Source organism: Pseudopipra pipra, chromosome 1 (assembly GCF_036250125.1).
Source record: "Pseudopipra pipra isolate bDixPip1 chromosome 1, bDixPip1.hap1, whole genome shotgun sequence".
Lineage (NCBI taxonomy): Eukaryota > Metazoa > Chordata > Aves > Passeriformes > Pipridae > Pseudopipra > Pseudopipra pipra.
The window spans coordinates 87549642-87562388 of record NC_087549.1 but is presented as its reverse complement, the minus strand read 5'-3'; the positions used below and the strand labels follow the sequence as shown (position 1 = coordinate 87562388).

Genomic DNA, 12747 nt, shown 5'->3' with positions numbered 1-12747 from the left:
GGAGCTGGCAAGTGGAGAAGCCTTACATTTATGAGAGCCTGGCAATTCCACTATTAATCACAAAACACCTTTCGCTTTTAGAACCAAATTAACAAGTCACTCAGGCACATCAGCATATAAAATGCCCACGACACCTAACACACTTCTTACCCAGAGTAACTTAAAAGTCTAACTGCCACTTTTCAAAGCTGACAGAAATCACGCTGCCAATTCACTTGGCCATTGTGTGCAAGCACCATTCCCACACTTTTTGACAGCTCTACACAAATAACATCCCTCGAGCAAATGGACCTTACAAAGAAATTTCAGACAGCAGGACATGGGGATGTCTTCTTCAAAAGGAAAAGGATCTCTCAAAATCCTGAGATTATAGAAGTAAATAATTAAATAAGATTAAACACAAAACATTTTTGCTCAGTAAGGTTAGGTGCAGGAAAACGAATTTAAAAGTTGCATTCCACAAGCTTCTACGGGAGGATCTGCAAAGGAGACAGGGGAGGCCATCAAGGCCTAAAAGGCCTCCCTCTCTAATGGTCCTTGGAATACCTATTTTAGCTCAGAAGCCTAACAATGCCCTGGGGGATTTTGACAGCTTTTCTTTTCCCTTGCTGTAGCACCTCTGTGGATGGCTGGGACTCTGCAGATGAATCCTATTTTTGAAACAGCTGCCTCTCTCTACATCTTTAAAGAGGTATTCAGATTCTCTTAGCCTTACTTAGTTGAATCACTCTGAATAAACAGTCACCACCCATCAACTACGTATTTTGGTAAGGCACCTATTCAAAGGCAACCACCTTTATTGATTGCTAGGCTGGCCAACCTGAAAGCTGAAATGTCCTTATTAAAAAAAAAAAAAAAAAAGCAGGATACACCTGAAGGCCTGTGTTGTTTCTAAAGGAAGCACAGGTCCAGGCGTTGCTCAGTGACATCAGAACAATTCCTCTCTGACTGCAGGAGGCTGCTCTAACAGGTTTCATACCAGCACAGCCACGAGCCAAGTATCCCACTGACTCTTCTCCCTTTTGTCCAGGCCCTTTTCCTTGTTCTGCCCCTTTTCCACCACAACAGGAACAAGCCACCCAACAGGAGTCCAGAGCATATGCCCCAGCTGGCAATTATTTCTACTTTCAACATTTCATAATAAAGCATTAGCACAAGCTCTAAATAAGTTTTGTCACCCTGCTCAGAGTAAAATGCTGAGGGAAGGGGGGTGAGATGCTGCTGTCTCAGAACCTCGCACTCTTCTAAGTCCCTGGCCTTCAAATGTTGCTATTCAAAACAGAGTGGTAGGGTGAGGTAGAGGGAACACCTTCAGGTGGGAAAAACATTGTGACTGGCAGACATCAAAGATAAGCCATCATCAGATTTCTTGCACCAAAGAAGAACAAAGAGTCAATGCTCCTGAAATTCCTGTTCAGAAGTATCCCAGAACAGAGCCAGCACTTCCCACCTTGGCCAACCTCACCTATGTTCACTTGTAATCAAATGCTGATAGCCAAACTTGGCCTGACAAAGCTCTGCAAACTTCAAGCCCATCCTGGCTCCACACAAATAGCTAACTTTTCTGTGTATCACCAGAGTGGCATTTCCAAAGATACCCAAGACCTGCCTTTGAAATCACTGCCCATAAAGATGCTTCTAAATGTGCAGGTGGGGGGGAAGCCACAGCTCCCATAGATGCTGGTTTATATAGGATATATAAAACAAAACAACAGCCAACCAAACAAAATAAAACAACCCACAGAGAGACAGGACTCCTCATATGCCTCCCCAACGAAAATCTGCTTTAACTGCTGAACAACAACTAGACAAGCCCAGTCTCCCACCTCAAAGCAAGAAACAAGCTGTTGCATCGTCTCAGAAAATAATTCCTTCTCACCCTCAAAGTTTACATCTGCTCCTTAAGACACTTTCCAGCAAAGCTGCAGGGTACCTGAGCACTCCATCCACGATAAAGCTGTACTCAAAAGAACACGAAGCAGTTCCTGGCCCTTTTCCAAGCTGTAGAATACTCTTGACAAGGTGTATTTTAAAGCAGTAATCCTATGACTGACCATCTTGCTTGAATTCAGAAAGGAGTTAAAAAGACAGAGAGCAACAGACATTCTCACTACCTTCAGGAGAACAAAATGCAGCACTACCATCCTCCTCTACAATTATCTCCCAAGCAAGAAACTACCACAACAAGGCAGCCGTTGCAAACTGGTCTAGTAACACGGTTCAATAATACACTCATTTCAAAACAACCTTTATTGTGCTGAAAGAAGAAGACATGATTTCACATGTTTTAAAGAGTGTACACCTAAAACACAGATTTCCAAACTTAGGCATCATTCATCAAAAAGTTAAAAGGGGCTTTTTCCGCACATGCACAGATTTCAGACTAACAGGATTTACTTGTTTTCTGTCTGTTCCTGGGGAACCTTTGCAGTTTTTTTCCCAAGACTGTCCCTACAGGCTGCTATCCAACATACATCAGATGCTCTTGGAGCAACAGATAACTCTGGAAGGACATTTACAAAGGGCACAAATCAAGTAAAATTTAGGCATATTGGGGGAGGGTAGAATTACTCCTGTATGCAGATAACCTGAACACTTGACACAGTCCCCTGGAAAGCTTTATTCATGCATCCAAGTATTTTTTTTCAGATGTCTTACTAGCAAAACATGTATTTTAAGTCAATAAAAAAATTATTGCAACTTAAAAAGTGAATCCCTTTCAAAAACACTCAGGTTAATTTTAGCATCCTTCTGTTTAGCTGCTTAGCAACACTTATCCTATGACCTTCTAAGCACCACCTACTTTTACAAGGGATAATGAATATAACCAAAGGGATTTATCTATATGTTTTTAATCTATACAGTGTTAAGTATATCGACAGTTTCTATTTAAATGAGAAATCCAACTGAGAGCAACTCAAATTGTTTCTCCTCAAGAAAGTTTCACAAACTAAAGTCAAGCTACTGCTATGACTGTAGTATGACTTCAGCACATGCAAAATTATAAAATCCTTAAGGAGTGAGGAAAGCACTACAGAAGTCAGTGTTTCTGTACCTTGGGAAACACTGCACTTGCCTTTGGTACCAAAGGAGATTACAGATATTACTAACGGATAACAAAGAGATTAAGTTTTTCCAGTTTTGAAATTTCCAACTATCTCCTCATCCTCAGAATCAAAAAGAAAAGCCATTTGGTCGGAGGGTCACTGAGTATTGTGAAGAGTTAAGAATGGACACACAACCTGGATGAGCTGAGTCAGAATAAGATGCTTCACTACACTGAAATCTGCAACTAAAGCTTCAAACACCCAGGTCCAGGTGAAAAAACAAACAAACAAAAAAACCCCAGAAAAACAGTCAGCAAACACCCTGCTCTATTCTGCCTTAATACCAAGCCACATACATATATATATATTTAGAGTCATTAGTTATCAAAATGTGTAAAAGTGGCTCCATAAATACTGACTTCTGATGGGCAAACAACAGTTTGACTACTAGAAGCTGTCTGTGAAATGAGAGCAGAATAAAAATTTACTCAATTGTACTTTAAGAGTGTTTTCCCAACTACATGATACGAATTCAGTTCCAAATACGGATGCCAGGAGGAGGAAGGTGAGGGAGCAAAAGAGGCCACACTCGGTCGAGAACAGCTGCCCCGCAGCAAGAGAAGCTGGATGTGTCCCTGCCGGCAGGTGAGGGAGAGCCCTGGTACTCTGATTGATTGGATGATGGATTCATGCTGTTTCTGGGTTTCTAACAAACAAAAGGGCCTATTCTTTCCTGGATGTACCCAACTCCCGTTAAGGCTAATCGGCATTATGCAGGCACACCAAGAAAAGACTATGTACCCTTAAGTCTTCAAAGAGAAAATTAAAACCTAAAACAAATATGGCTGGCCTGACCCTGAGTCACTGCATCCCTTTCACGCACGCTGACCCTGTGGAAAACAGGAACTGCGGTAACAAAACTCGGTGCTTGTGTCAAAACGACAGACCTCAACGAAAAAACTTCAGCCATCATAACAGCTGTCTACTGTGCACTGTAGGGGTGGCAACACAGCATTATTTAGCAACTACTCCTGTTGTTAATAGGCAAGTTTTTTTCCAAGGCACGGGGCTGGGGCTGGATCTTGGAACGGTAAGAAACATCAGCTGCATTTGCTGTATCTCCTAGACCACCACCCCCCAAATCACACTGAACTATAAGTTTACTTTCTCAAATTCGTAAATACACTTGATCTTATCTCCAAGAGAAGACAGGCAAAAGAATGAGTCGGAATTAAAACTGGATGGTTGGTCTCCCCCCACTAACACTACCCTCCCTCCCCTTCAGAAATCAGCTCAGCGGCTGCCGGGCAGGATGCTGGCTCCTGGACAGGCAGGACCAGAGCATCAGCCGTGGGCCGGACACCCCGGCGCGGCCGTGGGAGGGCGGCGGGGCACGGAGGCGCCCGGGCCTCCGCGGGGTGCGCAGCCGAGCAGAGCGGGCCGGGCAGGGAAATATGCTGAGCCAGGAGAAGCGCTCTCCTCCTCCTGCGCAACCCCGCGAGGATGCCGAGCAGGCGAAGATATCGCAGCCGAGAGGTGAAACGGGGAAAATTATTTAGGAAAAAAAAAAAAAAGAGAGAGATAAAAAAAAAAAAATCAAGCGTGCGTGTGGAGGGGAGGCGGGGGAGAAGTGCAGGGAGAAGAAGCCAGAGGAAACTTATCTGCGACATGACAAAGTTCAGTCCACCACCCTCCCTCCTCTACTGAAAAAAAAGTTGCAGCATCTCGGCTCGCCGCACTCCCCCCCGGCTCGGCCCGGCCCGGCCCGCGACCCCCGCTGCCCCTCACCCTCAGCGAATAGGGCGGGGGGGATGCCGAGCCCGTGTGTTACAAACTGGGCAGGAGGAGCTGCCTCGCATCCTCACCCCGCGGAGCTGAGGGGGGGTTGTCCCGGCCCGTAGCAACGGCGATGGGGAGGGAGCGCAGTCGCCCGAGAGACGGGTCTCGGCCGGCTCCCATCCGCACCGGGCACCGCGGCGGGGGGGCGGCCGCCGCGCCGCCCCCAACTTTGTTTTCACCCCAAACACCGCCACTACGGGGGGGAACACTGCCTCGCTGTCCTCCCCCCCCGCGCCAAGATGGGTGTGAGTGGGGGCGAGGGCCCGGACACCCCTCCTCAGCCTCGGATGCTGCCCGGCTCCTTCCTGTAGTGGTGACGCCGCCCAGGCGTCCCTGCCCGCCGATGGCCCCTACGCACAGGGATGTGTTCCTGGCACCGCACAAAGGCAGCGGGACGGGGGGGGACCCGCGGGGGGGCAGCGCCCCCCACCCTCCCCGGGCACGGCTCCCCCCCCGCCCCCGCCGCGCAGGCCGGCAGGGGAAAGGACACGCACGTCCCTACCGGGACGGGGGGGGGGGGGGGGGGGACGGGAGAGCGGGTGGAGAAAGTGGAGGAAAGGGGAAAAAATAAAATAAAGTGAGGAAGAGGGGGAGAGAGGAGAGGGGAGAGGTATCAGGGTGCCGAGGAAGGGCAGGCACGGCCGTCCAGCCCCGCCGGGGGGGCGGAAAGTCAGCGGAGAGATGCGCAGCGCAAGCCGGCTCTACCTGCGAAGAAGGGGCGCCTTCATCCCAACTTCCCAGCTTCGGCGCGGCCCTCCCAGCCGGGAACAGCGGGCAGGGGCCGCCGCGGGACCCGCCGCCACCGCCGGCAGGAAAATAAGCCCGAAGGAAAAGTTAAAAGGCAATCTCGGGAGACGGGGGCGAGCCGGGCTAGAAGATGTTGCTTCCTCGCAGCCCCATCCAAATTGTGGCGGTGGCTGGTTAAAAATAAACTTTGCAGCAGGAGGGGGGGGATGATCTGGCCGGATTCCTGAGCTCAGACGGTTTAATATGGATGAGCATCAGGTCCTGAAGGCAAAACGCCGCGGCTGGTGCCGCTGGTTGGTAGAAAGTCTGCAACAGGGAAGGGGGAAAAAAAAAAAAAAAACAGGAGCCGCGGAGGGAGGAGAGGAGAGGGAGGAGCGGGGGAAGGGAAGAGGGAGGCTGCACGAACTCATCATCATCTCCACCGCTGCCAGCCAAACTTTTTTCCTCCTCTTTTTTTTTTTTTAAAGGAAACTTTTTCCCCCCAGTAACAAGCATTTCATTTTTAAAAATAAGTCGCACAACCAGCCGGCAGGCTGCAACGTCCTCACCCCCGCGCCTGCCCCCTCCAAGAAGTTTATTTTTCCTCCTCTTTCTCCCCCCCCTCACCTTAAGAAAAAGAAAAGAAGAGGAAAAAAAAAAAATAGATCCCTCCGGAGTTAAGGCACGCTCCTGCCCTTTGTGAGGGAGCGCGGCGGCCGGGCAGCCCCGCGGTACTTACGCCGGACTTTGCTGGGGCTGGGCTGCTTGCGCCGCGACATGCCGGGAGGATGGGCCGCCGGGGGGGCGCGGGGGCGCGCCGGGGGGAGCGCGCACGGGAGGGAGCCGCAAACTTGTTCCGGAAAAAGGAATCAAAATGGCGTTTCTGTGGATGTGCAAAGTTCATCAACTCCGCGCTAACTTCCCGTCCTCCGCGCCTCCCTGGAGGGGAGAGATGGGCACGGTTAGGGACCCCGCCGCGCCGCGCTCCGCGGGCGCCCCCGCCCCCTGCCCGCCCCCGCGCTGCCCCGCGCACCCTGATAAGGAGACACATCACGTGTCGCTCCGGCTCCTCTCCCGGGGACGCGCTACCGCGGCAGCAGCAGCCTGTTGCAAATAGCATCTCTAACTCGCCCTCGTCGCGGGGAGGGAGGGGCGCCTCCAAGGAGAGGAGTGAGCACAACTTTCCTCCCCCCCCGCTTCTTCCTCCCTCTCTCCCTCCCTCCTGCGCCCGGCAGCGCAGCAGCGGGATGCCCCGGGCAGGCGCGGGGGGAGCGGGGGGGCGGCCAGGTGCCACGCGGCGCCCCGCGCCCTCCCGCTGCTCCGGCGGCCGCGCCCGCGGGGCTCTCCCGGGGCTCTCCCAGGCGGGCCTGCCCTGCCCGGCCCGGCCCGGCTCGGCCCGGCCGGCGGCCACGGTCCGGGCTGGGCGTGCGTGTCCCCCGAGCAGGCGGCTCTCCCCGGCTCGGGGCTGGAGCGCATCCGGAGCCGCCGGTGGTGGTGTTGCGCTGCCGGCTTTAAGGAATTCATCGGGGCTCTCCGCTGCCCGTGGAAATGTCTGTGCGTCCTCCTCTTCCCAGCCCAGTGCCTCACCAGGTACAGCGTCCGCAGCCCGCTGCTCTGCTGGCAGAAGTCGGCTTCTGGTTGTGTTTGTTTGTTTCCTCAGAAACTTTCGTCCTTGCGCGATTTGGGTCTCAGCTGGGGTCAGTCATCCACCCAGCTGACGAAACCTAAAGGACGTGAAATTTAACAGGACCCTGAACATCAGCACAGGAACAGGAGGTCCAAATGTTGTTCCTAATCAAAGGCAAGATGCGGCTGCTTGCAAGCACGGGTAGTTACACGCTGCACAGGCGCTGTGCACGGCACTGCATGCACGGTCCTTCCTCCACTTTCCCTGCAGTGGAAGTTCAGAGATGTAGAAGACGACTCAACAAGTGATGGAGAGGTGTGTTGAGAGTCGTGGGGCTTTCACTTTAAAGACAGTACCGGTTTAGAGTTGTGTGACAAATAATAACAGTACATAAAACCAAAATATTTGGCAACACTCCATCTTGAAAGCTTGATAGGGAAAAAAAAAGTAAACCAATACTGCTTCCGAGGAGTGTCCTAATGAGTATAGCAGGAACCAGTTACCCGTTTACACTTTATGGAAATGGTTATTTACACTATGTCTAAAGCTACTAAAGCTAGGCCTTTTAAAGCTGCTATTGGTGAGATGGAACCTAAAGTCTCTGGCTGTTTTTTTTAAAGAAATCAAGTTATGACCTCTGGGCAAAAGGCTTGTACCAGCTTATATGGTATCCTATCTCCTCATTGAAAAGGGATTCACATGGAAAAGAAGGCTAAGTTCCAGGTATGTGGCAGTAAGCCCTCAACCTACTCTTTTCAAAAACGGTCTGTTGCCTGTAATATGTCATGATTAACTTCATTTGCACCATTCTTTTCAAGTACTGGATAAAGGCATACAAGTCCAGAATACACAGGTCCTGTCTCAAAGACGTGAGCTGTGCTTCATGTCAGGAATAGCTCTCTTCCCTTATGGACTCCCAAGTAAAACACCTGCAGGTGTGGTGAGCTGGAACTTGGAAAAGCCAAAACTGCAAAACCGAAAGGCGCACACGTGTATGCATTCAGAACCCGAAACTGCAGCTTTAACCTGCTTGTGTTTGTTGTGGTGGTTTCTGCAGGCTGAATTTTTGTCACCTGAGTTTTGTGCAGTCTTACACATGAGCTTTGTAGATAAATTTTAATACCATTAAGCTGTTAAAGCGGAGTTGCTGACTGACAGAAGAGCAATATCATGCTTTACCCCACAATATGAGCCACAAACATTAGAAAGCACATTCTCATTGTTCTAAGGTTCTTATTTTACCAAAAACAGTCAAGGGAAGCCATTACAAATAAATTGATTGCAAAGTGTCTTTAACCTTTTCATCTCTGTCCCCGTTGTACCTGCCAACCTGCAGTGGCAGAGCTGCTGGTAAATTCAACAGCTTTGTAGCCAGTTTACATCTTTACTTCAGTATCTCTTGTGGTCAGGCATCCAATTAAACAAAAACCTGAGCAGTTTGACTGTCTCAGGCTCAGCCCTTAAAACATATTATTTACATTGCAAGACTGCTGTGATTTAAGCCTGCACAGCACATACATATGGACTCATGGAGACTGGGCCTGGTTTACACAGCCATTTACATAAGTGGCTGCAAGTGAAACTGGTGAAAATTCCTGTATGGGTAATCATATTTGGAGGTTAGCAATGCATGTGTCATTGACCTCTGGCTAATATCTCTAGAGTAGTCTTGGGGGCATTTTGGACCACTTCTGTATGAAGATTCTCATCTACCCTTGATGTATTTTCTAACTTCAGAGGTGCTGAAGAGCCTTCCATGTGGGAAGTTTAGCAAGCATAGATGGAATAGAAGAACAAGTGTTTTTCAATTCAGCATCTGCTCTAGAAAAGTGAAAATGTAAAGCTCGCATTGGAAAAAAATTAGGATTTTAGTACTTGGAGAAAATATGTAGATAATTTTTAAATTGCATTTGTGTTTTTAACATCCCTGTTCTCTCAGAAAGATGTAATGAAGGGTGAACCAGTACATACTGTGTTACATTAATGCTAGAAATTAAAAAAAAACAAACAAACACATAGACCCCCTAACAATGCAAAAGGGTAATGTAATAACAAAAAAACCTGGTTTATGAAATAGTAAAAAGTGATATGTCTTTTAATAGTTTAGGAATTAATTATAATTCTGAGCTATTGCAAGGCAAGAGAAATTAAAACAACTCAGTTTTCCAACTTTCTGTCATTTGAACTTTTATAATGCATCAGGGAGGTAAAAAAACTGTTGTGGTCTAATATTGAATGTAAAATTTTGGGGCAAATGGGGTTTTTTATTATTTATTGGAGTGAAAGAGAAGGTAGAGATACTTTTTGTATAATAAAACCCACTGTTATGAATGACTCTCCCAGAATGTTACTACTTGGCTTACATGATACAGCTGTTTTCATCACTGCAATTTCTACCATCTACATTACTGTGGTTTAGCCCATCTCCTGTGACTGCTCTATAACAGTTTAAGTAGTAAGTCTTTTACCTCCTAGGACTAGTCAGTTTCTATACAATATCCAGTTTCTGGGTATTGTGATATCAATACTTAATAGTGATGATAAACACACTAAGGGGCAAGACTTTCTCTAGTTTTTATATAACCCTCGCATAGCTTTCTAATCCTACACTGTGATGTTAAATACAATGAGCAATAGTAGAAATAAAAACAATAGTTTTGTGAAGGTGTTTAGTGTGTTATCAAATTCATTAACACCACTGGGTGACACAAAAGCCACCTGCTGTGGTCCCAAGAAAAGGACAACTCAGCCCCCACCCACAATTCAAATATCAGAGATGCTGATTAAAGGTATTCAAGGAGAGAAGAAAAACAGGATGTGTAGCTTATATGAAGGCTGCAATCTGAGGATGTCTTAAAGCATGGAGACTAAAGCTAACATTGGCAGTAAAAGAGGAGTTAAAGGTTAGCTAGAAAATCTTTCCCCCTTCCCCCATCTTATTTGACATTATCAATGTTCTCTGCCTTAGATCATGATATTTAGAAGTTACTTTAATTTCTTGTAAACTTACACAACCCTTTCAGCCAAAACAGTTCTGAGTGAGGCAGTTCTCTGACTAACCAGGAGTATTTCATATGCTGTAAGAGGCAGGGCTGGACCCTGACTTTCTAACACCCCATGACTGCTGGGTGAGGGCAGCTGCCAGGCCCCAGCTCCCTCACCCTGCCGTGTGGCTGTCCAGTCACACAGGATGTCAGAGGCATCAGAAGCCCCATGCCCTGCCTGAGCTTATGCCTGCCTGCATAGCATACAGAGTCCTCTCACTGCCATGCTTTTCCTGATGTCCTCACTCGTGTCAAGAGGCAGAACTCAGATGACATACTAATGCAGGGCAAAGCCTGCTTGGAGGATCAGAGAATACAGCCCTGAGGGCTTTGAGAAATAAGTCTTTATAAAACCTAAGACCCAAAGAAATGCTTGAATTTCCTTTATGTTTCAACCAGTTATTTCTTTAAATGAACAAACATGCTACTGCTGAGTCTTCTCATGGGTTGGGGTTTTGCTTTGCTTTAGTGGTTTTTTTTCCTTCAACTGAGGCACAGGTTTCTTGGATCAAAAATCCCTTATATACTAATGCAGAACTGACAAGTGTGACCACCGTAGAGGCAGGGAATTATACAGAATAAAAGGGAAAAAGTTTAACTAGATATATTTCCTATAAATTGCTTGGAAAATTAAACTTGGTGAATTTGTGTATCGGAAAACCACACAGAAAAGCACATCACGTTAAGACCAGCTGCAAACCCTCTCAGAGCATTTGTCTGATGACACGGCATCATACAGCATTCCCGTTTTCCCCACGTAGGGAAATGTGATGCACCACCGTGCTCAAGTACCTTGGCCTCTGGAAATCAGGCTGCTGGGGAGCGAGGGAGTGGTGGAACTTGCTCCTGCAGCATCCCCACCCACTATATCCAAGGGCAGCTTTGGATGATCAGAAAGTCAAGGCCAAAGTTTCAGTCCAAATTTATCTTAACATTAGCCTTCACAGTGTGAAAGAAAAGCTGAGGTATCCCAGCGTGCTTAAGCAATTTCCTTCACATCACAACAGCCTGGTAGTGGCAAGGCTGGAATTAAAACCAGTATTTCTCCCCAAATCCCAGTGTAGTTCTTCAGGCACAAAGTCAGCCACTCTGCTGTGTGATTCTTCTCAGTAGACATTTAGTGATAACAAACACCAAAAATAAAAGATCAAGTATAAGTATTTGCTCCCTGTTTGCTCTGAGACATTTCAGCAGTGGAAAACTGACCTTGAGCTGACTCACAAGACTACCTTTTGACAAAGGACTCATCTGGAAATACAGACACAGTATTTCTGAAACCCACACCACTTTTCCCCCCCCACCCAGATCACAGCCTGTAGGGCATGTTGCAGAACTGCTTAAAGTCTCTGGCTGCAATAATTGCTAGTCCTATCTTCTTCTCTCCTTTCACTGTGGGAGTCTCCAGCTGATGGATGCAATGCAGAGCAGCCCTGCTGCTAGGACTGGACAAGCTTGATGAACTAGTCCCTTTCCCCAGCTCTGGTTTTCAGGATGTGAAAAGTAGCAAAAACGATTCCCCTATACTATTGTAGCAATAACCAATGTTTCTAAATCCTTTTTAGGGAAGTTCACCAACCTAAACCTATTCTTTCAAGATATAAGGTCGTAACTATAGATAATGGCTAAAGGGATAATCAACTGATAATAAGCCTTGTAACCAAAAGAAACACCAGAGGCACAAAAGAGTGTTAATACAGTTTTAGTAATGAAAATTCTTAAAAGAGAAGGATTTAAAAATAGTATGTTTTAAATGACTACAAGTAAGATTCCCTCCTGCAGATTTAATTAGTTAGCAGATTTTGGAACAGCACAGCCTACTTAGACTGTTTAAAAAGATATGAAAAAACAGGCAGATGTTTGACATTTACATTCTAAAGCAGTTCTGCATTCACTAATGTGCACCTCAGAAACAGGTTGTATAACCCGTGTGCAAGTGTGTCTATGTAGAGACAGAGTGGGAAAAAGAACAACAGTAAGCAAAACCACCCGCTGCAATACTTTCACTTGTTTTAAAACTCTGCATTGTTGCCCAGGTAATGCAAAAAACACAGGTGTGCAAAAAGAAGTTAGTGTTTAATGCCCAGCTTGTGATTTGGTACTGAACATGACATGTTTCATTCTTATTGACCACCCAGCCTCTCACACCTAATTGATTGTTGGCTTAAATGTGATTATTTTCCCTCCTGAAGGCAAGTAGTAAGCCAGCTGTGTGCTTCCCCTGTCCCATTTGCTAGGGAGAGTGGATTCTGAAACCTCTCACAAATAAAATAAATGCTCATGTTAACAGTAGCTTCTTCATGTTCAGTTGTTCAAAGGGCTGCAGTAGCACCAGTGGCGACATCAGCAGCTAAAGGAAAGCAGCAATATCCAGCTGAAGCATCACTTACTATCTTTCGGTGTTATAGGCTAGAAATGGAAGATGCCTGCTGTTCATTCCCTGAGGCTGCCATGGTATTTCTCTATG

The 12747-nt window shown here is 47.1% G+C and overlaps 1 protein-coding gene across 5 annotated transcripts in view; it reads right to left on the bottom strand.

Annotated features, from left to right (window-relative positions):
• RREB1 (ras responsive element binding protein 1) overlaps positions 1 to 6559 on the bottom strand; it is a 124345-nt gene extending 117786 nt beyond the window's left edge. For 2 of the 5 annotated variants that reach the window (XM_064663852.1, XM_064663857.1), the window contains exon 1: positions 5592 to 5877. Coding sequence is in view for 2 of the 5 variants with exons in the window: in XM_064663843.1 (XP_064519913.1) it covers positions 6352 to 6391 (40 nt within the window). In the remaining 3 variants the exon portion in view is untranslated. Of the gene's footprint in view, positions 1 to 5591; positions 5878 to 6351 lie in introns of those variants that run through there. The other 3 variants (XM_064663843.1, XM_064663864.1, XM_064663848.1) reach the window with 3 other exon arrangements.
• Positions 6560 to 12747: the final 6188 nt, after the last annotated feature.